Genomic DNA, 24,613 nt, shown 5'->3' with positions numbered 1-24,613 from the left:
CGCTTTCAGAAAGAGCTAGATACGGGGTTCCCAGATTCGTAACATGCACCCCCTAGTTTCAAAAGGATATTTTACTTATAGTGAGAAATATTTCAACAGTCCAAATATGAACAGCGGTGGTCAAAATATGCATGAAAGCGAAATAGTTACGTCCACACAAAACAAGAACAGTCCTCCTGGCCTAAATCAGCCGACTTTGGGATGAGATGACGATCAAATTGTGGCATATTTTGACAACCACTTTTGCACTTTGGACAGTTTATGACAAACGATTTCATCATCGCAAAAGAAGTGCATCAGGTGTTCCTTTAGCTCTGCTGTCTACTAGCGTGAGATGGTCGTCGCTGCAGAGGTCCAGTGAGTGGAGAGGCAAGGCGAGGCAAGCCAAGCTGACTCCAAGTGCTGACTTGAAGAGATCATACAGTACAGAAATGCTATAGAGTTTGGAGAGAGCTGGATCATGCCCTTAGCCAGTAAGTCACATGCCCTTAATATGTAAGTTGGTTATATCTCTTCTCTGAACTCTAACTAAAACCCTGAAACATTGCTTTAGAAATATTATCCATCATATATACACTATATTGCCAAAAGTATTCGCTCACCTGCCTTGACTCGCATATGAACTTAAGTGACATCCCATTCCTAATCCATAGGGTTCAATATGACGTCGGTCCACCCTTTGCAGCTATAACAGCTTCAACTCTTCTGGGAAGGCTGTCCACAAGGTTTAGGAGTGTGTTTATGGGAATTTTTGACCATTCTTCCAGAAGCGCATTTGTGAGGTCACACACTGATGTTGGACGAGAAGGCCTGGCCCTCAGTCTCCGCTCTAATTCATCCCAAAGGTGTTCTATCGGGTTGAGGTCAGGACTCTGTGCAGGCCAGTCAAGTTCCTCCACACCAGACTCTGTCATCCATGTCTTTATGGACCTTGCTTTGTGCACTGGTGCACAGTCATGTCGGAAGAGGAAGGGGCCAGCTCCAAACTGTTCCCACAAAGTTGGGAGCATGGAATTGTCCAAAATGTCTTGGTATGCTGAAGCATTCAGAGTTCCTTTCACTGGAACTAAGGGGCCAAGCCCAGCTCCTGAAAAACAACCCCACACCATAATCCCCCCTCCACCAAACTTTACACTTGGCACAATGCAGTCAGACAAGTACCGTTCTCCTGGCAACCGCCAAACCCAGACTCGTCCATCAGATTGCCAGATGGAGAAGCGCGATTCGTCACTCCAGAGAACGCGTCTCCACTGCTCTAGAGTCCAGTGGCGGCATGCTTTACACCACTGCATCCGACGCTTTGCATTGCACTTGGTGATGTATGGCTTGGATGCAGCTGCTCGGCCATGGAAACCCATTCCATGAAGCTCTCTGCGCACTGTTCTTGAGCTAATCTGAAGGCCACATGAAGTTTGGAGGTCTGTAGCGATTGACTCTGCAGAAAGTTGGCGACCTCTTCGCACTATGCGCCTCAGCATCCGCTGACCCCGCTCCGTCAGTTTACGTGGTCTACCACTTTGTGGCTGAGTTGCTGTCGTTCCCAAACACTTCCACGTTCTTATAATACAGCTGACAGTTGACTGTGGAATATTTAGGAGCGAGGAAATTTCACGACTGGATTTGTTGCACAGGTGGCATCCTATCACAGTTCCACGCTGGAATTCACTGAGCTCCTGAGAGCGACCCATTCTTTCACAAATGTTTGTAAAAACAGTCTGCATGCCTAGGTGCTTGATTTTATACACATGTGGCCATGGAAGTGATTGGAACACCTGATTCTGATTATTTGGATGGGTGAGCGAATACTTTTGGCAATATAGTGTATAATCTGCCAAGGAGGGAAACACTATTATAACCTGTATACAACTGGTCATTTTATAGAATGTAAAATAAGGCGTAATCATTAAATACACATGCACATGCTGTCCATAATGAAGTACTGACACGACAGGTAAAAATCCCAGAGATACCCCAGTAATAGTTACATTACTCCACCTTGGCTAGTACAATCCATACATGTCTGAATCGTTCTAGTCGCATCTCTTACTTAAGCATCAGAGAAACAGTCTGTCAAATATCTAGCAAATATTTGTTAAAGTGACAGTATGGAACTAACTGAAGGGAATCTGACACTTTCCTCCAACAATCCTCCAAAAATAAATAATAATAGTCTCATATTAGAGGATTAACTAGAAATCCTAAAATCTATTATTGATAGAGTACAAAATAGCTAGATTAATGCTAGCATGCATGCTTAGTAGTTTACTGTGTAGCATCTGGATAGCGGCTAACATTAGAGAAGCTATTCATTTAGAAAGAGTTTAGTTTAAATGTAGGCTAGTTTAGGGACTTGGTTCGTCGGATAGCTATCGCTAATTTGGCTAGAAACGTGAATCAACAAGTAACTGGTTCAAAATCTCATCTGTCAGTGAACAGTCTGCTGCGTTTTGACTAAAAATGGCTAGGAACTGCCTTTTGTTACAGCATGAGGCAACTGGCCTTGTCACTCTCCGCTGCAACTAAAACAAATAGCATCGTCTGAGCATTACTTTTCAGTCAAGTACCTTAATCTTCCTCCAAGCGAATGTCATCACAATGTTTAAAGGTTTGTGAAAGTTTCCTGTCAGAAACTGGAAGCACGTATTCAGCATATAGTAAGAAAAGATCCTGGAGCTTGTGTATCAGACATTATGTGTTGGTGCTAACTGAGGTGTAGCCTCCACAAATGTGCTCTTGTTGTGATTAAAGATAGATGAAGATGGATAAACTCACTGGATTTGACGTTCTGCAGTGAGGAGCATCTGGAAAGTTTCTATCTAACTGCATGAATAAAAATTTCCTAAGTGTATTGCCCTAATCTTGATTAAAGAGAGCTGGGAAAAAGTCGACAGATAGTCAGTGTGTTGTATGAGGATTAGGGCAACATTTTTCTGTAGGTCCGTGTTATTTCACCTTAAATGGTTAACTTGATCGACATCAAAACATTCATTCAAATAGCAATACGGAAAAAAGGGGATTTTATGATACAACGTTAGTTCTCATTACACTCCTAGAACGTTAGAAGAGACACGTAGGACGTCATCCTGGGTGGAAAAACACCACAGCTGCTCAGAGGGCAAAGAGAAAGAGCAGCGCCTGGAGAACGGGATAAAGCCTGACATTTAGCTTATGACAAACAGGTGTGAAAGAACAGACAACAGAAGGGTTGGAATCAGACACCGCAGAAAAAAAACAAAAACCGTCGGCGAATACTGCCTAGTTTAGACGTTCAAATGACCTGAATTATCTTTAAAAGTGTTATCACAAACCCAGTGAGTGCAACTTATATATTCTTTTATAAGTGAAAACCTGAAACTGCAGATCTGTCTATACAGTATATCTGATTAAAGGAATACTCTGGTGAGCAAGCTACAGTAGCTCTAGTGTGTGGACATTAACTTCATTACATTTTCCATGTACTGGGAAAAGAACGAAGCACCAGATTTCTTTCTTATAATGGAAAAACTTACCTATAATGGTAAAAGTCTGAGGGCGGTTGTCATGGATATAAAAAGTTTTTTTATACATATTTTATTGTAATGTATGCTCTTAAGGAGACGAGACATGAGATGCCTTATTTCCTACTGTGAATAAGGTGAAAAACTCGCGCTAAAAAAAATTAATTAATTAATAAAAAAAGAAAAAAATCACATAGTATTAAAATTTAAACTGGTTTATATTAATTATATATGGTTTATAAATTTCTCTCCGGGTAATATTTTAATAAATTCTCTTATTTATGTCACATCCTAACTTCATCGACTAATGTTTTTATCATGGGTGTTTAATGATACTTAAAATGATATATAAAGCAGTTATTCATGACTGCCCCTTCGACTGATATGACGTATCTGATTCAAGATTTGCAATTTTTTTCTCAGTACCTGAAAACGTTTAGAAATTACTGTCCGTTATCAGCAAACAGGAATTGAGCGATGGAAAAAACAAAACAAAAAACATCAGAGTACTCCTTTAATGCTGTATAAAATGTTAATAAAGCTGTTATGAACTGATTAACCAAGTGATCAAGTGACCAATCATGGAGACACCTCTCTCTCTCTCTCTCTAGAATCTATCAGGAATTGAATGCCACTTCAAATATGGCTGTCAGTATTCGAATATAAAAATGTCATCAAGATCAGAGAGGGGATCTTGGGAGGGACGCTGGCGAGCACCTGCATTGGTCCTGATCGATATCTATGGCATATGGATGCAGATATAATGCGGTTGCCAGCGGTGACCAGAGGGAAGACGGATGAAAGAGATTATAAAATGTCTCTCGCCGTTCGTCCCTCTGTCAGCCGGCTATGTTTTATGATTTGGAGCCAGACCTCTACCAGCTGGCACGGGCTGAAACAGTGCCATGGCGAGTGCTGTGTCTTAAAGTCACAGTCCAGTGTTAATAAATGTTGAGTGTGTTACTGTTCTGTAGAGTTGTATAATGTACATAAGAGCGTGTTCATGAACAGTCTTTGGAGAGGTAAGCGATGCTGAATTTCAGTGTGTTTCAATGAGCATGCGTGTGTGTGTGTGTTTAGGTGTGTGCACATTTAAAGGGCATGCTAAGAGCCAGCAGGTTTGCTGTAATCTTCCACTCCAGTGATCGTGGCCTTGCAGAAGAAACAGTCCTTATTATTCATCAAATGTTGATTGATGCAGGCTCTGAAATGAGAAGAGAGAGAGCAAGACAGGTTATCAGTGACATCCGGTCGTTATATCCAAGTGTGCTGAGTCATGCACTGGCAGCTTTTTTTACAACGCACAGCTTGCTGAAGATGACAAAGTGTAGCTACTAGCAAACGAATAGAATAAAATGTTGGGTGGACTGATGCAAGGCCACAATGGTTTAATCCATTTTGACACTTTTGCTGGCTCAGCTATTTGATTAGGTATAGGATATTAAAGACAGGCGCTATATATTAAAGCTATGTTCCCCTGGAGAGAATACGGGGAAGCAGAACGACGTGTCGGTTAGTGTAATAACGCTGGGATTTTTTTGTTCCTGCGACTTTAGATTTGCAGCTTTGGGATACGATGTTCTAGTGAAGGCACATGCTAACTGTTGCTCTTTAAAATTCCTCTTAGACAAGCAAACAGTGTTGCTGGTTCACACTGTTCCTTTATTGAACCACTTTTGATAGATACTGACCACTGCAGACCGGGAACACACCACAAGAGCTGCAGTTTTGGAGATGATCCAGTCGTCTAGCCATCACAATTTGGCCCTTCGTCAAACTCGCTCAAATCCTTACGCTTGCCCACTTTTCCTGCTTCTAACACATCAACTATGAGGACAAAATGTTCACTTGCTGCCCACCCACTAACAGGTGCCATGATGAGGAGATAATCAGTCTTATTCCCTTCACCTCTCACTGCTCAGAAATATAGAAAGAATAAACTCAATAAAATGTTAAACACGCTATGGCCGACTCACATGTGAATGAATGGGATACAATAAGACAGAAAACACATTTGTTGGTAGTTCTGTCAGCAAGGCGGCTCATTACGCTACTAAACTCACTGACATGGAATATATAACATCTTCAGATGAATGTAAGTCAATGGGTTCGTGTTGCCTCTGGCTCAAACATCTATATCTAGGTTTTCGATGAAGCCGCTTTGTGACACTATCTATCCACTACCTGAGTGTTATTTTTGTGCTACCGGCAGTGTTTGCCTCTCAGGACGTCTTTGCAAACGAGATTCTATCTCAACGTGGTTCCTGTGGTAAAATCAAGGCAACATAAATAGCGATTCTGGGTGATACGATCTAGATTATTTAATGTGTGAAGTTAGGAGCAAAAGTTAGCATCCCTCAACCAAAAAAGGAAGATGCACCACAATTAAAATAAGCAGAATTTCAGTTATCCTGCACCAAAAATAGATAGAGTATAGTCAAGAGAAAGGACATCCAGAGAGCGAGTCTCCGGCTCTCGGGATACAATCTGAAAAAGGTAACTGGAGAGAAAATGTGTATTTTGTGTATCTGCCCTGTACTGTTTTGTATTGTCTTGTATGCACTTTATATGACAAGCAGAACTTACTTTCAGTCCTTATCTCTGTGTTATGTAACCCTATGTTGTTTTATGTAGCACCATGATCCTGGAGAAACGTTGTTTTATTTCACTGTATACTGCGTCAGCTATAAATGGTTGAAATCACAATAAATGCTTCTTGACCTGGCTTGACCTGAGAAGAAGAGCATGAGCTACAAAGTGCAGAGCCAGTGTTTTATATTTCCAATGTAAATATTTCAACATACAGAATCGATCAATTTAAACATCATCCTTGATCATGAAGAAACATCTGTGAAACCTAAATATACTCAATTATTTACACTTTGGTCCAGAATTTCGGCTAATATTTCTACAAACCTGTCATATTTTTCAGGAATCTGACCAAATTAAATCCGTCCAGACTTCATGAGAACAAATAGAGTAAAATTAAAGGTTCAGGCTTGAGCAGGATGATTGAAATAAGTGCACGCTGACTTGCAGACTGTATAAATCCAGTTTTTGGAAGCTGTCAGTCTCTTAAGTAGCGAGCAACTGCAAAAGAGACATTTAGCTACTTAGTGTTAATTATGTTAATCTCTTAAATGGATCCTGATAAGCCTAGATCAATCAGAGGTTGTGAGTGGCTTGTGTAATAAATAAGCAAACAAACAAACAAGTAAACAAGCGTCGACATTAACTCACTTGCAGGATTTATGGGAGCAGGGCTTGAAGATGGCTGATATGGAGTGTGCATAGCAGATGGGACACAGGTCGTCTTCGCTGGTGGGCTGCGGGCAGAAGAAAAAATAAAAGGAATCAGACTCATACGCAAGGTGTACTTGAGTTTAAAATGATAATACCGCTAGCAATAAAGGCTAGCACTCAACATTATGCAAATGAGTTCATGCTAACTGTTCTTGTCTGGATTTGATTCACTGTTGAGCAAATTAGCATTCCAGGCTGAAGTACTGCTTTAGGCTCATAATGCAGATGAAGCCTGGACATATTTAAACACCTTGTGTCGTCACTGTTAGAGCACAGAGATGACCTTTAGCACAGGCTACTAAGATTAATCTAGCATTATTGGGGTTCTGGAGTAATTATAATCCTTTAATTTTCATCGATCCCCAGCATTAACACTGCAACCTCTCCATATCATTAACGGCGGGAAGAAAGGACATACTGTTTTAGGGGTGAAAAAATAGTATGGTATACACCTTTTACTATTATTAAGCTACTGTTATCACCCTGAAGTATTATTGTTTATTTTTTCCCCAAAGTAAGCAAAGTTTTATTCCTCTTATATCAAATGATGACGTCAGTTCAATATTGTGGAACGTCTGTGAGATAATTTAGCGTGTTATAACATTATATTTAATAATAATCAGCTTGTCATGTTAGTAAGAACCCGAAATGTCCGCCATCTTGAAGATTTCCCAGAATTCCCATGTCACGGCTTTACTTCTGCAAACACCGACACTGGAGACTCCTTCCGAAGATATTTAGTAAATATCACTTCAACATATCAGCAATTCATGTTTATGTAAAATGTGCATCATACAAGTTCCTGTGGAAACTGTTACATAACACTGTTATAGAAAATTAATCAACACCTTCTGACCAATCAGACGCAAGAATTCAACAATGCTTTATGTCATACTAATCCAGCATCCTGTGGCTGAAAATGTGCACTTATACCGTACATCACCTGCTTTACTGAAAAGGGATTAATTGACAGTGGGATTGCATCTATTCTGTAATATGAAGGATTTTAAAAAGAAAGGACAACAGGAAGTTCTCAAAGAAAATCACATCACACCACAGGATCTTCAGCAAAGCAACCAAACCAACAAGGTTCTATTTTGAGTTTCTGACTGCTGGTTTGAAATGTGAAATATTTGGGAATATGAATATGGTGTAGAGGAGGACAGAAGGGTCAGGACAGCTTGTGTCGCCTCAAGCAGGTAAAGATACTCTGATTCTCCGAGGAGATCTGAAGCCTACATTGCATCAAGGTGGAGTGGGATGCTCACAGCAGCTGGTGTGTTTTTCTTCTGAGTTCGTTATATAACACTATACTGATGTAGGACTGTGATAGTGTTAGACAACTCCTGAAAAGTGTGCGCTACGAGGTACTCTTGGTTAACCAGACTTGGGTATGGATATTAAAGGTGCCGTTTGGAACATGATTCAAGAACTATAATAATAATAATAATAATAATAATAATAATTCAATTCAATGTTATTTGTATAGCGCCTTAAACAAAGAGCATCGTCTCAAAGCAGCTTTACAAAAGAAACAACATAAGAAAACAACAAACATATAAACAGACAAACAGTCCTAGATGTTATCCCAATAATAATAATAATAATAATAATAATAATAATAATAAAATTAAATTAAATTAAATTAAATTAAATTAAATTAAATTAAATTAAATTAAATTAAATTAAATAAAAAACAAACAATAATAATAATAATAATAATAATAATAATAATACAATTTCATAGGTACCTTTAAAAAATATTCTGATCTATTTGGCCTGGAAATAAAACTCCAGCCATTTGTCATTCACTGAGGTAATAATCTGTGTCTTGGTATATGGTTAAGGATGTCTTGATGTTAAAATTTCAGTAATGTTCCTCACTAGAAACTGTTAGAATGTACTAGAAATCATTTACACTGTGAAATAATTGATCATTTCCATTGTAGAACTCAGCACCTGGTGGTTTTCTAACAGACTAGAAAAAGCACAGCTTTCTGTCAGACTATATATGGGTCCAAACGAATTTAGGCACTGGCATCATTTTTTTTTTTTTTTTTCCTCTGTATAAAACACCACAATAGATTTGTAATGAGGCTATGACGATGGAATTGAGGGTGCACACTTTCAGCTTTAATTCAACAGAAATATTGCATTAATGTTACAGCATTTGTTTACACAGTCCTGGACCGACATCACCAAATCCTCCCTTAAGATGCCAGGCTTTTTCTCAAGCCTCCTTTCTGCTTGTTTGTGGGTCTTTCGAGGTTCATGTAAGAGAAAAGCATGCTGGTTTGAGGTCAGGTGACTCATTCGGACACTTAACGCTCCATTTCTTCGCCTTCGGGTTGATTCTGTGGTATGTTTAAGGCCGTTATCTGTACTATGTACTATGTAGCTCTGACCTATATGTTCTGCAGCATTTGACTAAATCTGTACAACTCTATACACTTCAGTATTCATCCTGCTGCTTCTATCAGCAGTCATTACACATCAGTGACGCAGGCAGTCCTACAAGCCCAAGCTAAAACACTGCCTCCATCGTATTTGACAGATGATGTGATACGCTTTGAATCATGAGCCCTTCCTTTTCCTTCTCCATGCTCTTCTATTTCCATCATTCTGCTCTTTTTTTTCATCTGTCCAAAGAATCAAGTCTTTTCTTGCATCTTGAGGTAAACAGTCTGTGTTCACATTCATGAAAGTGTCTCTTGATTATAGACAACGATGCCCCTACCTCCTCTAGAGTGTTCTGTACATGGTTAGATAATGTGAAGGGTTTTTTCTTCACCGAGGAAAGAATTCTGTGATCATGCTCTGTAGTTATCATCCGCGGTCATCATGGCTTTGTGCTGTTGCTGCTGTGTTTTGTCCACTCCTAACGTTTCTCCTATCTCTCTGATAGGTCTGTGTTATTTTTCCAGCCTCAAGATGGCTTCCTTCACTTGATTTAAAACACCTCTATGGACCACATATTAACAGATGAACAGATGAAACACCTCCAGACCTTTTATCTCCGTAATGTGTCATGACATAAAGAGGAAACAGGCCACATCTGGCCATGAAATTGCTTATCAGTTAATTGTCCAATTCAATCTGTGAAAATGGAGACTATGTTAAAAATAAATGGCTATAATGTCTAAATGGTTAATGCAATATTTTTGTTACATTTCTTGAAATCAAGCTGAAAGTCTACAGCAGTGAAACTGCACTTTTATAAAAGGTCAAGTGCTCATGCTGGTCATGTTGTGGCACTAGGTTTTGAACTTCGTATCATTAAAAGCTTAAGCTGCTTGAGAGTAACATAGATGAGAGTTTGCATACTATTGAGGCACTTTGGGATATTTTGGATAAGTGAGTCAGAAAATACTTTTACTAGTGACCTGACCACTGTTCTGCAAGAAGAATGGCTCAAAATCCTTCTGACCACAGTGGAGGAGGTGTATCTGTCATTCCTAAGATGAACCGGTGCTGTATTGGCCGCAAAAGGGGGCACTACACCATACTAATTAATTATTGTGGTCTAGAACCAGGTATTTCAATTTCATTGCCCAACCTCTGTATAATAAACAGCCAGCTCTTGAAATTTAAGATGACCTATAAATCTGGGTCTGCGCTGATCAACTTCCACTCCAATCTACTGCGGGGTTTTTTTTTTCCGTCTCGCTTGTTAAAGGCTTTGCCACATTTGTTCAATATAAAAGAGAAAATAGCTAAGAGATTATACCTCTATAATAAATAAATAAATAAATAGATAAATAAATACTGCAGAGAAGAATGCAAGGGTTCACGAGGACTTTGCACTTCAGTACTGAGTAAATTGCATCTTTGGAAGTCTATTCTTCTCCGGTTGCACTATCGCCAAAGTCAGCAAGGCGATCAATTGCGTGCTAACTTTTCTTCGGAGTACTCTGAACTGACGAGAGCTATTTGTGTTCATATCTACTCTTCCATATGTCCTTCTCGTCTCAAAGTCGAATGGGTTCCAGAGGGACTGATTGAGTTTCTGTTTGGTGGTTGGCTGAGGATGGAGGGAAATACAAGTCCATTCTAAATCTCCTTCACTCTCTCCATTCTTTCTCTCCTCACTTGTTACTTTTAAGTGCCCAGATGGGGATCCTGTATCATGGTAATAGAGGGCAGACTCATTTATTCTGAGTGTATTTCATCTGCAGTGACCTTCACTACCCTCACATACGAAGTTTATATTTTATTATATTTTATATATATGAGCACCTGATATGGTGTTTATTTCTTTATATTTATAGGGGAAAAAATGCTCCAGTTCCAACATCCCACATGACACTATATTACACAAGCAGACAGCAAACTGTGCTTCAAGAGAAGTGTTGCAAAGAGCAGAGCACAGATCACTAAAAAGAATTTAAAGAGAAACCTTGTGTCCCATAAGGAAGCACCTTCAGTACTGCGAGCACCGAGCACCCATCAGCCAAAACTATATGACCACCTGCCTAATATTGGGCCTCTTTGAGCCACCAAAACAGCTCCACAAGACCTCTGAAGGTGTACTGTGATAACTGGTGCCAGGATGTTAGCAGCAGATCCTTTAAGTGCTGTAAGGCTGAGGCCTTCATGAATCAGAACTGTTTGCCCACAGAAGCTTGATCAGACTCAGATCTGGGAAAATTGGTAGCAAAGATGGTACCTTAAACGGTTCCTCAAACCGTTCCTAAAAAAGTGTTACACTGAGAATCATCCTGCAGAAAGAGGCTGCTGGTAATACTGGTATACGTTGCCATAAAGAGGTGTACTTGGTCCGCAACAATTTAGGTGTTTAGGTGGGTGACACATATCAAAATAACGTTAACATGAACACCAAGACTGAAGATGTCCCAACAGAACACTGTCTAGAACATCACACTGGCTTCCCATAGTGCATCCTGTTGCCATCTCTTTCCAATATAAGCAACACGCACCCAAGCACAACAGCAAACATGATTCATATGATTAATATACCCCCCTTGACATGTGCCATTGTACCAAGATAATCAACAATAGTTATTCAATTCACACGTCAGTGATTTTAATGTTATAGCTGATCGGTGCATATCACGCTTCAGGTCTACACAGTGTTCATGTGACAAGGTGCAATTCACAGCACGACTCTTTAGTCCGCCTTATGCCGTTATCATAACCTCCACTCCTCTAGATCTTTGTAGTGATGGTGTGGGTCTATGTGCTCATTCAGCTCCAAGAGCATTAGTGAGGTCAGGCACTGCTGTGGAGCGAGGAGGTCTGGTGTGCAGTGAGGGTTCTATTCATCCCAAAAGTGTTCAGTGAGGTTGAGGTCAGAGCCACTCGAGTTCACTACTTTGTAGGGGGAAGAGCCACAAATGAGTGTGCTGGTCAGGTGTCCATAAAATCTTGGGCCATTATTTGTACTCAATCTGGAAAAATGCATATGGTATCGACGCATCCATACTGACTGACCAAGATCACTTTGAGAAAATTGCCCTGTGCATTCTGATTGCCCTCATGACACACACTCTGAAAGCTCTCTCGCTCTACAGAAGTGGGCACTGACGAGATCAATCTCAGCAGCCCACCCCTCTGCAGTGCGGTTTTGAAGTCCCATCAAGCAAAACCTAATATGAATATAAGACACCGTCTGCCAAACTGATTGATAGTAAATGATGAGGGAGAGCAAAGTAAATTCATCCGTCATGCAGATTCGCTTGACTAATATGGCGAGTGAGGGAAAATGATGAGTGAAAATGTGCATTAGAGATATCGGAGTGTACAAAGTTGACTGGCCGAGGCAACAAAGAGCCGACAAATCGAAGGGCTTTGCAGCCAAAAATAAAGCCAATGACAGCATCAAGGATAGAGTCTAAATCTGTAAGCTTGTTATTTATTTATGCCTGGGTTTTTTGGTGTTTTTCTCCTTCAGAGATGTATCCGACTGGTTTTCAAGAGCTGAAGTGCTGAATCATACATTGGGGTAAATTCGGATTTGAACTGTCTATAGATGTCATTGAGCAGATTCAATACTGACGCTCTACAGTCAAAAAAATAAATAAATAATAAAAAAAAAAAAGCAAAGCCTAGTTTCCTAAAGAGAGAGAGAGAGAGAGAAAAAAATCAATTTCCCTGTATATCTTGAGGAGGAATGGGATACGCTTCCCAGGTTCCTCTCTCCGACTCATCCTTATTTATTACACAAATACATCACATGAAGTGACCCACAAATCCTGTTTAGGGTGGCTGTGGATATGGAGCCGATAGTACGCCCTTGAGGGACGCCGGCTCATCGCAAGATAAACACACGTGATTAGAAATAATAAAGAATATAAAATGTATAAAATAGTAATAAAAGGAAATTAATAGTGTATATTATTTATATATCATATTAATATAATAATAATAATAATAATAATAATAATAATAATAATAATAATAATAGTGTGCTGTTATACTTTTTTTTAATTTAATTTACTTTTATTTTTAATATGATTATTTTCCCATAACAGCACAATCTGACATGTTTTATCCATCTCATGCCATAATTTCCAAACACATGGGGCACTTTTTATCCTTATCACCACTTTTTTATGCAAAAAAACCTGTTATAATGTACACTTTGCTGCAAAAGCTGCTGGAAACTCACCCACTAATCCAATATCTATATAAATCTTTCAACCTGAAGTTGAAATTCCAACATGTATTCCAACATGGAAGTCGAATAAAACCCTGTAAAAAACCAAGACAACAAATAAAACTTTCCCAAAACCTGACCGATTCCTCACAGATCTTCATTTTGCCTGCTTTAACAGTGCACTCACCCCAGATCTCATTTTAAAACCTGGGTCCAGTCTCTAAAGGCATTTGGAATGATGTGCTATCAGATTAAGGCTTAAGGCACAATGCAGCAAAGTCCAGCATTATGTGACGGTGGTGATATATTTCTTTCTAGCCGGTGCCAAAGTGCTGACATGACAACACTGGAAGAACCGCTGCAGTGGCGATTGCTTTCCGAGGCAGCACATGAGCCTGGCTGGACATATGGCATGCAAACGTCATTAGCTAACAAATTCAGCTGAACAGGTTGCTACAGTTAATGGTGGCAAGTGATCTGGCAAGTGCTGCCCTGGAAATAACAGTGTAGTTGTTTAGTGGCTTTGCATCAGCGTCTGGTTTCTTACAGTATTTTTTCAACATGCCCCCCCCCTTTGGACCATCTTAAGTTTTATTTTATAGTTACACGTACAGTATTTGACAGATGCCCTTATCCAGAGTGCTTTAGAAGTCTCCATGAGTGAATTCCTACTGGTTCACGAGGTCACGAACTAAGAATACCAGCAGTCTAAAACTCTGCTGGGAGGAAATACAGCAGGAAGTTTATTTTTAAAGTTTTTAAGTGCTAGCTGAAGTGCTTCAGGAAAAAGAAGGTCTTCAGATGCTGTTTGATATCTAGGGGAGGTTGACTCCACCACCTGGGTGCCAGAAGAGAGAAGAGTCTTGATGCATGTCTTCCTTGTACCCATGAGAGATGGAGTAGTGATGGAGGATGGAGGGTTTTATACCACAGTGCTCATGAGCTCTGTAGGTGTTGATTAATTGTCTCTAACAGCAGCTCTGACAGCAGGTGTGACTGTAAGCTTTATGTTAACAGATAATTTATAGTGAGTTCTGTGTTCAAATAAATTCCTAATAATAATCAGTGGCTGTTATTTAACACTGTATAATTACTGATCTGGGCAAGATGTTTATTAAGCAGTGTTGGAAAGGAGTCTGAATAATAATATTCCTTCTCTCTCAACAATCCATCAATCTTTTCTTTCTTTCTTTCTTTCTTCCTTCCTTCCTTCCTTCCTTCCTTCCTCAATCATCCATCAATCTTTTCTTTCTTTCTTTCTTTCTTTCTTTCTTTCTTTCTTTCTTTCTTTCTTTCTTTCTTTCTCAACAATCCATCAATCTTTTTTCTTTCTTTCTTTCTTTCTTTCTTTCTTTCTTTCTTTCTTTCTTTCTTTCTTTCTTTCTCTTTTTTCCTCAACCATCCATTAATTCTTTCTTTCTTTCTCTCAACAATCCATCAATCTTTTCTTTCTTTCTTTCTTTCTTTCTTTCTTTCTTTCGTTCTTTCTCTCAATCATCCATCAATCTTTTCTTTCCTTCTTTCCTCTTTTCTTTCTTTCTTTCTTTCTTTCTCAACAATCCATCAATCTTTTCTTTCTTTCTTTCTTTTTCTTTCTTTCTTTCTTAATCATCCATCAATCTTTTCTTTCTTTCTTTCTTTCTTTCTTCCTTCCTCAATCATCCATCAATCTTTTCTTTCTTTCTTTCTTTCTCTTTCTTTCTCTCAACAATCCATCAATCTTTTTTCTTTCTTTCTTTCTTTCTTTCTTTCTTTCTTTCTTTCTTTCTTTCTTTCTTTCTTTCTTTCTTTCTCTTTTTTCCTCAACCATCCATTAATTCTTTCTTTCTCTCAACAATCCATCAATCTTTTCTTTCTTTCTTTCTTTCTCAATCATCCATCAATCTTTTCTTTCTTTCTTTCCTCTTTTCTTTCTTTCTTAACAATCCATCAATCTTTTCTTTCTTTCTTTCTTTCTTTTTCTTTCTTTCTTTCTTTCTTTCTTTATCATCCATCAATCTTTTCTTTCTTTCTTTATTTCTTTCTCAATCATCCATCAATCTTTTCTTTCTTTCTTTCTTTCTTTCTTTCTTTCTTTCTTTCTTTCTTAATCATCCATCAATCTTTTCTTTCTTTCTTTCTCAACCATCCATCACTCCTTTCTTTCTTTCTTGCAGTGATATGATGGGGAAACCACTACAGGTCTGTTATTGGGAAATAATCACCTGCATACTGGTACCAGTCTCATCACTTTGTGCTCTGTTGTTATTAAGTATTTTCCTATAACAGCAAGAAAAGTTTTAGAGAGACTCCATGCTGTTTGTTTAGGCCACGTTAACTGCCCACTTTCACCCTCACAGCTGTTTCATCAAGCGTGACATTTCATTAACCACGCCGCTGACAGGAGAGTCATGGGATGGATCACTGTCGGTAATAAGACGAGCGAAAAAGGTGGAATTCCTTGAAGAATAGGGCGGCAACAAGATCCTGTCATTCACTGTGAGAAAAACAAAAGACCTGATTGTCTGGAGACTTGTCAGAGGGGGGGATACACCGACACCCCGTACTACCCCTGCAATGATGCTAGAATAATCGAGTTATGTTGTAAAGACTGAGCACGGGTTAAAGCCGTATTACTGACCATCAACTCTCAACACCTGATACACTCCTGAAAGCTACTTCCTGGAGCGGAGATAAATCAGGTTAAGCACAGAGCTTAGCTTATCTGAACCTGTAAAATTCTCATCATTCACAAAGACGCAAATCACTGGGCTTCATGGGCAGGTTTCAGTCTGGACATTTCACACTAGAATTAAAAATCTAACAGAACATACACTATATTGCCAAAAGTATTCGCTCACCCATCCAAATAATCAGAATCAGGTGTTCCAATCACTTCCATGACCACAGGTGTATAAAATCAAGCACCTAGGCATGCAGACTGTTTTTACAAACATTTGTGAAAGAATGGGTCGCTCTCAGGAGCTCAGTGAATTCCAGCGTGGAACTGTGATAGGATGCCACCTGTGCAACAAATCCAGTCGTGAAATTTCCTCGCTCCTAAATATTCCACAGTCAACTGTCAGCTGTATTATAAGAACGTGGAAGTGTTTGGGAACGACAGCAACTCAGCCACGAAGTGGTAGGCCACGTAAACTGACGGAGCGGGGTCAGCGGATGCTGAGGCGCATAGTGCGAAGAGGTCACCAACTTTCTGCAGAGTCAATCACTACAGACCTCCAAACTTCATGTGGCCTTCAGATTAGCTCAAGAACAGTGTGCAGAGAGCTTCATGGAATGGGTTTCCATGGCCGAGCAGCTGCATCCAAGCCATACATCACCAAGTGCAATGCAAAGCGTCGGATGCAGTGGTGTAAAGCACGCCGCCACTGGACTCTAGAGCAGTGGAGACGCGTTCTCTGGAGTGACGAATCGCGCTTCTCCATCTGGCAATCTGATGGACGAGTCTGGGTTTGGCGGTTGCCAGGAGAACGGTACTTGTCTGACTGCATTGTGCCAAGTGTAAAGTTTGGTGGAGGGGGGATTATGGTGTGGGGTTGTTTTTCAGGAGCTGGGCTTGGCCCCTTAGTTCCAGTGAAAGGAACTCTGAATGCTTCAGCATACCAAGACATTTTGGACAATTCCATGCTCCCAACTTTGTGGGAACAGTTTGGAGCTGGCCCCTTCCTCTTTCAACATGACTGTGCACCAGTGCACAAAGCAAGGTCCATAAAGACATGGATGACAGAGCCTGGTGTGGATGAACTTGACTGGCCTGCACAGAGTCCTGACCTCAACCCGATAGAACACCTTTGGGATGAATTAGAGCGGAGACTGAGAGCCAGGCCTTCTCGTCCAACATCAGTGTGTGACCTCACAAATGCGCTTCTGGAAGAATGGTCAAAAATTCCCATAAACACACTCCTAAACCTTGTGGACAGCCTTCCCAGAAGAGTTGAAGCTGTTATAGCTGCAAAGGGTGGACCGACGTCACATTGAACTCTATGGATTAGGAATGGGATGTCACTTAAGTTCATATGCGAGTCAAGGCAGGTGAGCGAATACTTTTGGCAATATAGTGTATGTGACAAACACATGCAAGGGAAGAGTACATTCAATTACAGTTTCTATTCATTTCCTCCTTTCTTTCTTTTTAATTACCCATTCTTTCTTCCTTTTATTAATATTCTTCTTCTTCCATTGTTTGCATGTTCATTTATTCTTGCAGTCATACCATTTTATCTTTCTTTACTTCCTTCCTTCCACTGTTTCCTCTCTTCATTCCTCTTCTTTCATCCTCCCTCCCTTTTTTATTAATTCCTTACATTTAATCAGATTTCCCTTCCATCTTTTGCTCCCTTCATTTCTTTATTCTTCTTTTCATCTTCTTTATTAGTTTCCTTCCTCCATTGCCTTTTATTCCCTTTCCAACCATCTATACTCGCTTCATTCCTTTTTATCTTTCAACAATGCCTTCCTCCCTCACTTTTTTTTATTCATTTCTTACATTCCTTTCTCCCTTCATTATTGTTCCCTTCCTTCCATTGTTTCCTTCATTGCTTAGTTTCCTTCTGTCCTTCTTTTATTCTGTTTCTTAGTTTTTATTTCTTTCTGAGTGTCCTTCCTTTCTTCTTAAAGTTCTTTTGTTTCTTCCACAGTTTATTTCCTACCACTGATTAGTTCCTTCGTTCCTTTTCTTCCCTCATTTTGCCCTTCTTCATTTCTTTCATTCCTGCTTCAACACTAGATGTGTTTCTTACTATGTCCATCCGTCCACCCATCCCTCCATCCATCCATTCTCGCTTCATTCCTCTCCATCCTTCCTCAATGTCTTCTTCCCTTCCTTTTTTTCTTTATTCTTTCCTTACATTCCTTTCTCCCTTCATTAATTTCCCTTCCATCTTTTGCTTTCTTCATTGCTTTATTCTCCCCATCCTCATTTCCTTCTTTAGTTTGCTTCATCCATTGCCTTCCATCTTACTTTTATTCCCTTTCTTCTTTCAGTTCCTTCATGTCTTCCATTGTTTTTTTCCTTAATTTCCACCATTGGTTAGTTTCATTCGTTCCTTTTCTTCCCTCATTTTGCTCTTCTTTATTTCTTTCATTCCTCGCTTCATTCCTCTCCAGCTTTTCTTTGCCTTCCTCCCTCACTTTTTATTCATTCCTTATATTTCTTTCTCCCTTCATTAGTTTTCCTATCCTTCTTTTGCTTCCTTCATTGCTTTATTCTTCCCATTTTCATTTCCTTTCTTAGTTTCCTTCTGTCTTCTTTTATTCCCTTTCTTAGTTATTTCTTTCTGAGTGTCCATCCTTTCTTCTTTACAGTCCATAATTTCCTTTATATTTCCTTAATTTCTACCACTGATTAGTTCCTTCGTTCCCTCATTTTGCTCTTCTTCATTTCTTTCATTCCAGCTTCAACACTAGATGTGCTTCTTACTATGTCCATCCATTCATTCATCCATCCCTCCCTCTATCACTCCATCCATCCATCAATCCATCCACCCTCGCTTCATTCCTTAATTACCTTCATTAATTTTCCTCTATCCTTTCTTCTATCCTTCTTTTATTCCCTTATCATTTCTTTCTGAGTGTCCTTCCTTTCTTCTTAAAGTTCTTTTGTTCCTTCCATAGTTTATTTACTTCATTTCCACCATTCGTTCCTTTTCTTCCCTCATTTTGCTCTTCTTCATTTCTTTCATTCCTGCTTCAACACTAGATGTTTTTCTTACTATGTTTTTCCTCCGTGTTTTCTTTCGACTTGCAGCACACATCACCAGAGAGATCAGCGTTTTATGAAACACAGCAAGAGGTCTTCGTTCTTTGTAAGTAAAGAAACTACAGCTGAAATGAAAAAGAGTGACTACAGCTTCAGGAATGCAAAGAGGAGGTAGGTTTGGACTTCCATCTTCAGCCGCCGATTGGTTTACAGAGGATCAGAAACGAATCATGAGAATGGAAAGTGGGGGTCGGGGTAGGGTGGGGCGGTGGAGGGGTTTTTGTGAAGGGTTACATTTGAAGTGTGAATGTGTTTTTCTTCATAGGGAAAGAAACAGAAGTCTGGACTCTCACCAGAAAGATTGAATTGCAAATGCAGGTTGTAGGTTCGCAGTCTGAACCTTTCTGTTTGAAATGAAAGCATGCATGCTGGGAAAACCTGGCTAAAAGTTCACATGAATATTTGTAAGAGTTTTTACATTTGTTTGCCCCAAATGCAAATGTGATTGAATCCCAGTGCTGTGTGTCATTAAAGTCTGAGGATCCTATAGAATATAAATCTCTTTATTTCCTGTGGAGAGTGAAGGACAGCGGCGTTCCTCTTCCCTTACAGGCCACTGAACATCTGAATGGTGATGCAGTGTTCATGTAGTTATTTTCCATAAAGCTCTCTCTTTAAATTACTCTTCATTTCCACCTGCACAGAGGCACTCAGAGATCACACACACACACACACACACACACACACAGCTGCACAGCCGCCAGTCTCTAATATACACACTGTCTGACTTTTAATCCATCCAAACATCCAATCATCCATCCCTCTATCTATTCATCCACCCATCCCTCCCTCTTTCTATCCACCCATCCATCCACTCATCCATCCATCCCTCTATCTATCCATGCATCCCTCGATACATCCATCTATCCATCCCTCCATCCATCTTTCTTTTTTCAACCATACATTAATCTTTTCTTTCTTTTCCTTTTTTTCTTCTTTCTTTTCTTTATTACCACCCACCTTCCATCAAACTATCCTTTCTCATCTGTCACTTCTTTCTCTTTCACCTGTTCATCTATCCTTTTATTCTGTCTCTCATCCACCCATCCTTTCTTTTTCTCGATCCATCCAGTATTTTTTTTTCTTTTCCTCTTTTCTACATGTCTTTTTTTCATCCCATCTCCTATCCTCATAATAAACACTTTGAAACTGTTAACCCTATGAGCCCTACTGCTTTCATCACTCACCATGTTCCTCACGCACAGGATTTGTGTTTATTATAATTGGATATCCCTCTTGCGCATTCAAAAACTCCCATCTCAACCAATTTTTTGTCCTATTCACGTGTCAGTATTCACTGGACTCACGGCCCTTTCTAAATGCAGTTTAATATATCTGCCTGTCCTGATTCTTTACTCCAGCTGTGATCTCTGCTACACAGCTGCATCAGCACTCCTTAGTGCTGTTTCATTTCCCTGTGATTCTAGAAACCAGGGCATTTCCAGCTGAGGAATCACACAGCTGCTCAAGGGTTTTACCCAGTAGGAAGAACATCAGCTCTCAGATCTCCAAAGAACTCTGGCTCACATGTGACAGGTGACCTTTCCTGCGATGTGCACTCGTAGACACGGGCCGAGTGGTGTTCCAGGACGAGATGGAAGCTGTTTACAGCACTGAGCCCAGCATGAGGTTGGACATCAGCTCACACAGAGCAGGAATCATAAACGCGGACGTAACACAGATGAATACTCCAAACAAATTTCCATGTCATGTTGAGTAACGATTAAGAATAATTTATGGATTTCTTCTCCCACCATCTGCGTCACCTCCGATGATCGTGTTTCAGAGAGACACCATCCTGAAAACACTGAGGCTCGTAGTAAATGAGATATGAAATATTAAAACGAAAATAAACTAGCACAGCTCAGACACAAATTATTTATACTGCGCTCATCACTCTTGTATGCTGACCCGTCAGTGCAAAACACATTCGTAAAGCAAAAAAGACAACACAACCGCAAACCTAATAATACATCAACACTTCCTCAATCATCACAAGCTTACGGCTAAAGCGTGCATCGATCTGAGAGACCACAGAAAACTACATGGTCAAAAGTATGCGAACACCTGACCATCATAAACATATGAGGTCCTTCCTCAAACTGTTAGCATAAAGTTGGAAGCACACAATTGCACTTTCCCTTAACCTGAACTGTTCCAGCATGACAATGTGACAATGCTCCTGGGCACAAAGTTCAGAGTGGAAGAAGTCGAGTGTCCTGTACTGTGCCCCAACATCAACCCCACTGAATATCTTTTAGGATGAGGTCAGGCACTTACTCCAGAGCTTCTCACCAGACATCGGTGCCTGACCTCCTGTAGTTGTATTAACACAAATCCACACAGCCTCATATCAAAATCCAGTGGAAAGCCTTTGCAGAAGACTGGAGCTTATTAAAACAGCAAACAGAACCGCTTGGAGACTTTGAACTGCCGTTGCGTGCTCGGGTCTTCATCAGTGAACGCTTGAAGGCTATAATGGCCTCAGAAATTACGCTGACCCATAAGCTGTCCAGGAGCTTTGTGATGCACAAGTCTACTTGACTATAAACAGCTGGAGAAAGGACATTATTTACATTTACATTATTTACTGTCCAGTGTCACTCAAATGAGGATGGATTTTCTTTTTGAGTCTGGTTCCTCTCAAGGTTTCTTCCTCATATTCATCTCTTTGCCATCGTCGCCTCGGGCTTGCTCATTTGAGAGAAATTTTAAACATTATCATTTTTATTCCATGTTTCTAAATTTCTGTAAAGCTGCTTTGAGACAATGTCTCAGAAAGTGCTATACAAATAAATTAAATTGAATCTTATTTTTCTGAATTTGCTGATGTTTTAAGTTTGTTGATGTCACTATTTGCCTAAAATGTTATACAGTCATTCACATATCCCGACTTCAAATAAGCAATCAATTCAATAAAATTACCGAGCACACGGTCCGGCCACAAAAGAGCGCTTTCCTTTTAGACAGGATTTCAAGGAGCACAGTGAAATAAAGCCACTCTACACAGCACTTCCCTGAAGTTGTTAAACAAATTCACCAACCAAAAGCTCTATTCCATTTCAAGGCTACTCAGAAGTAAAAAATGTCAAACATGATTCTCTTTCAAGTCCGCTGAAGCTTAATAGGGAAGGAGCGCATTTGTTGTGGAGAAGATAATTGCAGCTCTGCTTCAGGCTGAAAGTGCTTGGAACAAAAAGCCAGGTAATCGGGCAACTCTTCGCAGCAGAGCATCACTTCAAAGAACTTCCTTAAAAAAATGTCACTCCCGCATCACAGACTGCTTTCGCTTCCACGACGAAAATGATTCGGATTTAGCCGAGACATCGGCGCTCGAGCATGGCGGACATTCGGAAAGGGTTTAATTAAACCGACAACTTGTTTTGGTGGAAAAAGCTACCATTAGTCAGAGTACTAGCATAAGCAGTGATGGTTAGCTGTGGCATTAGATTAGACTAAAGATTAGACTAAAATCTAATATCTATGATTTCTATTTTTTAAGTCAAGACTGGATGCATGCCATTGGATTGCCTAGCTTGATGTTGGTGTTCCCTTATTGTTGGGAAATGAATGGAACTTTTTGCATTCCAGCTAAATGATACTACTTTTATTAGCTAGTCAACTAGCTGCTTCACAACAATAATGTACTGCTTTCAATTCTAAAAGAAGGCTTAAATCCAGAGGAAACCAGCCCCTCAACCAGCACGTCATATTTCAGCATCTTCCATCTGGCAAAAGTCACAAATACAAAAGAAAGAAGAACTCTTTCCTCTTCAGATGCTGCTGAAAAGTCCAGGCCTCTCTCAATCTGTACTGCCAGATTTTTATTTAATTTTATAATATACTATTTTAATGTATTATATTTGCTTTAGCAGTGATTACTGTTACACGTCATCTCTAGTCAGCCCAACTGTTCCTCTACATTAAATTTTATGTTACAGAGAAAAAATAATCCAAAGTAAATGACGGGAAACTGAAAGCCACTTTGGGCTTAAAGAACCGTCAGCACTGACGCAAAAATATTAGCACACATTATTTTGGTTGCAAGGAGACTCAAGGTAGCACTGACAGTTGTACAAGCCTAAGCACTCTACACAGATCAGGCATAACATTATGACCACCTGCCTAATATTGTGTTGGTCCCCCTTTTTCTGCCAAAACAGCCCTGACCTGTCGAGGCATGGACTACACTAGATCCCTGAAGGTATGCTGTGGTATCTGGCACCAAGATGTTAGCAGTAGATCCTCCATGGGCCTCACCTCGCAACTTGCAGCACTTTTGATATATACTGACCCCACAAGAGCTGCAGTTTTGGAGATGCTCTGATCCGGTCGTCCAGCCATCACAATTTGGCCCTTCGTCAAACTCGCTCAAATCCTTACGGTTGTCCATTTTTCCTGCTTCTAACACATCAACTTTGAGGACAAAATGTTCACTTGCTGCCCAATATATCCCACCCACTAACAGGTGCCACGATGAGGAGATCATCAGTGTTGATCACGTCACCTCTCAGTGGTCATAATATTATGCCTGATTGGTTTATATAATATTATCAAATACTATATGTAGAAACCACTACAATAATGCAATGGATTAGAATAATATGCTTACAGCTTTACTCAGAGCATTATATTTACTCATCACAGAAACAAATACTGCTTTCTAAAAGAAAATATAATAAAATAAAATTATATAATAAAATTAAATTAAGTAAAAAAAAAATTAATTAATAATAATAATAATAATAATAATATCACGTTATCACGTTAAAGTTTGCATTCAGTATGTATGAGCTTTCGTCTCTTATCTTTTGTCCTTCCTATTTAATATGTTTAATTTCAATCGTCTGAAACTGAGCTGAACCTCATGACAATTAAAAGACCTGATCAAATGTCGCTTATACTTATGTAACTGCGATAAGGTCTTCACGCGCCAGTATAATAAGGTCGTCGTGATCGTCACAGCTGCGTCAGAGTAAAAGCTGAGCACGTGTCCGTCGATCAATACACTTCCTCACAGCGTTATGGCTATAAATAAACCTTTGCTGCTTTCGGTTAATCACACACCCACTATCCGGGGTGACGTGGGATTAAATTATTAAATTGTCTGGTTGACAGTCAGACAGTGATAATAATTGCATGACAGAAAAACAAACACACACACACAATAAGCATCTGACTCTAAAAGACGGATCACTTTTTTGCAAAATCAGTGAAAGTCTCACAGGTTTACTCAACCTGAAGCGTGCTTGATCCACACCTTTAACCAGTGACAGGAAATAAACACGAGGATCACATTATACACTTTTTAATTATTATTTAATACTGAATCGTGATAAGAACAGACCAGCTGCTTTATCTGCTCTGTCCACCTGCTATTCTGGTAAATACGTTTTGGGATTTATTTTTTTTTAATATTATTTATTTATTTTTTGGTTC

General features: G+C 39.6%; 1 protein-coding gene across 3 annotated transcripts in view; it reads right to left on the bottom strand.

Annotated features, from left to right (window-relative positions):
• Positions 1-1,812: 1,812 nt before the first annotated feature.
• The window catches only part of LOC131342332 (E3 ubiquitin-protein ligase RNF123), a 163,799-nt gene continuing 140,998 nt past the window's right edge, over positions 1,813-24,613 (bottom strand). For all 3 annotated transcript variants that reach the window (XM_058373094.1, XM_058373095.1, XM_058373096.1), the window contains exons 38-39: positions 6,738-6,823; positions 1,813-4,701 (exon numbers count right to left, since the gene is read on the bottom strand). In XM_058373094.1, the coding sequence (XP_058229077.1) occupies positions 4,602-4,701; positions 6,738-6,823 (186 nt within the window). In that variant the 3' untranslated portion in view covers positions 1,813-4,601. The remainder of the gene's footprint in view (positions 4,702-6,737; positions 6,824-24,613) is intronic.

This window comes from Hemibagrus wyckioides, linkage group LG21, assembly GCF_019097595.1.
Source record: "Hemibagrus wyckioides isolate EC202008001 linkage group LG21, SWU_Hwy_1.0, whole genome shotgun sequence".
Taxonomy (NCBI): domain Eukaryota; kingdom Metazoa; phylum Chordata; class Actinopteri; order Siluriformes; family Bagridae; genus Hemibagrus; species Hemibagrus wyckioides.
This window is presented reverse-complemented; position numbering and strand designations above follow the sequence as displayed.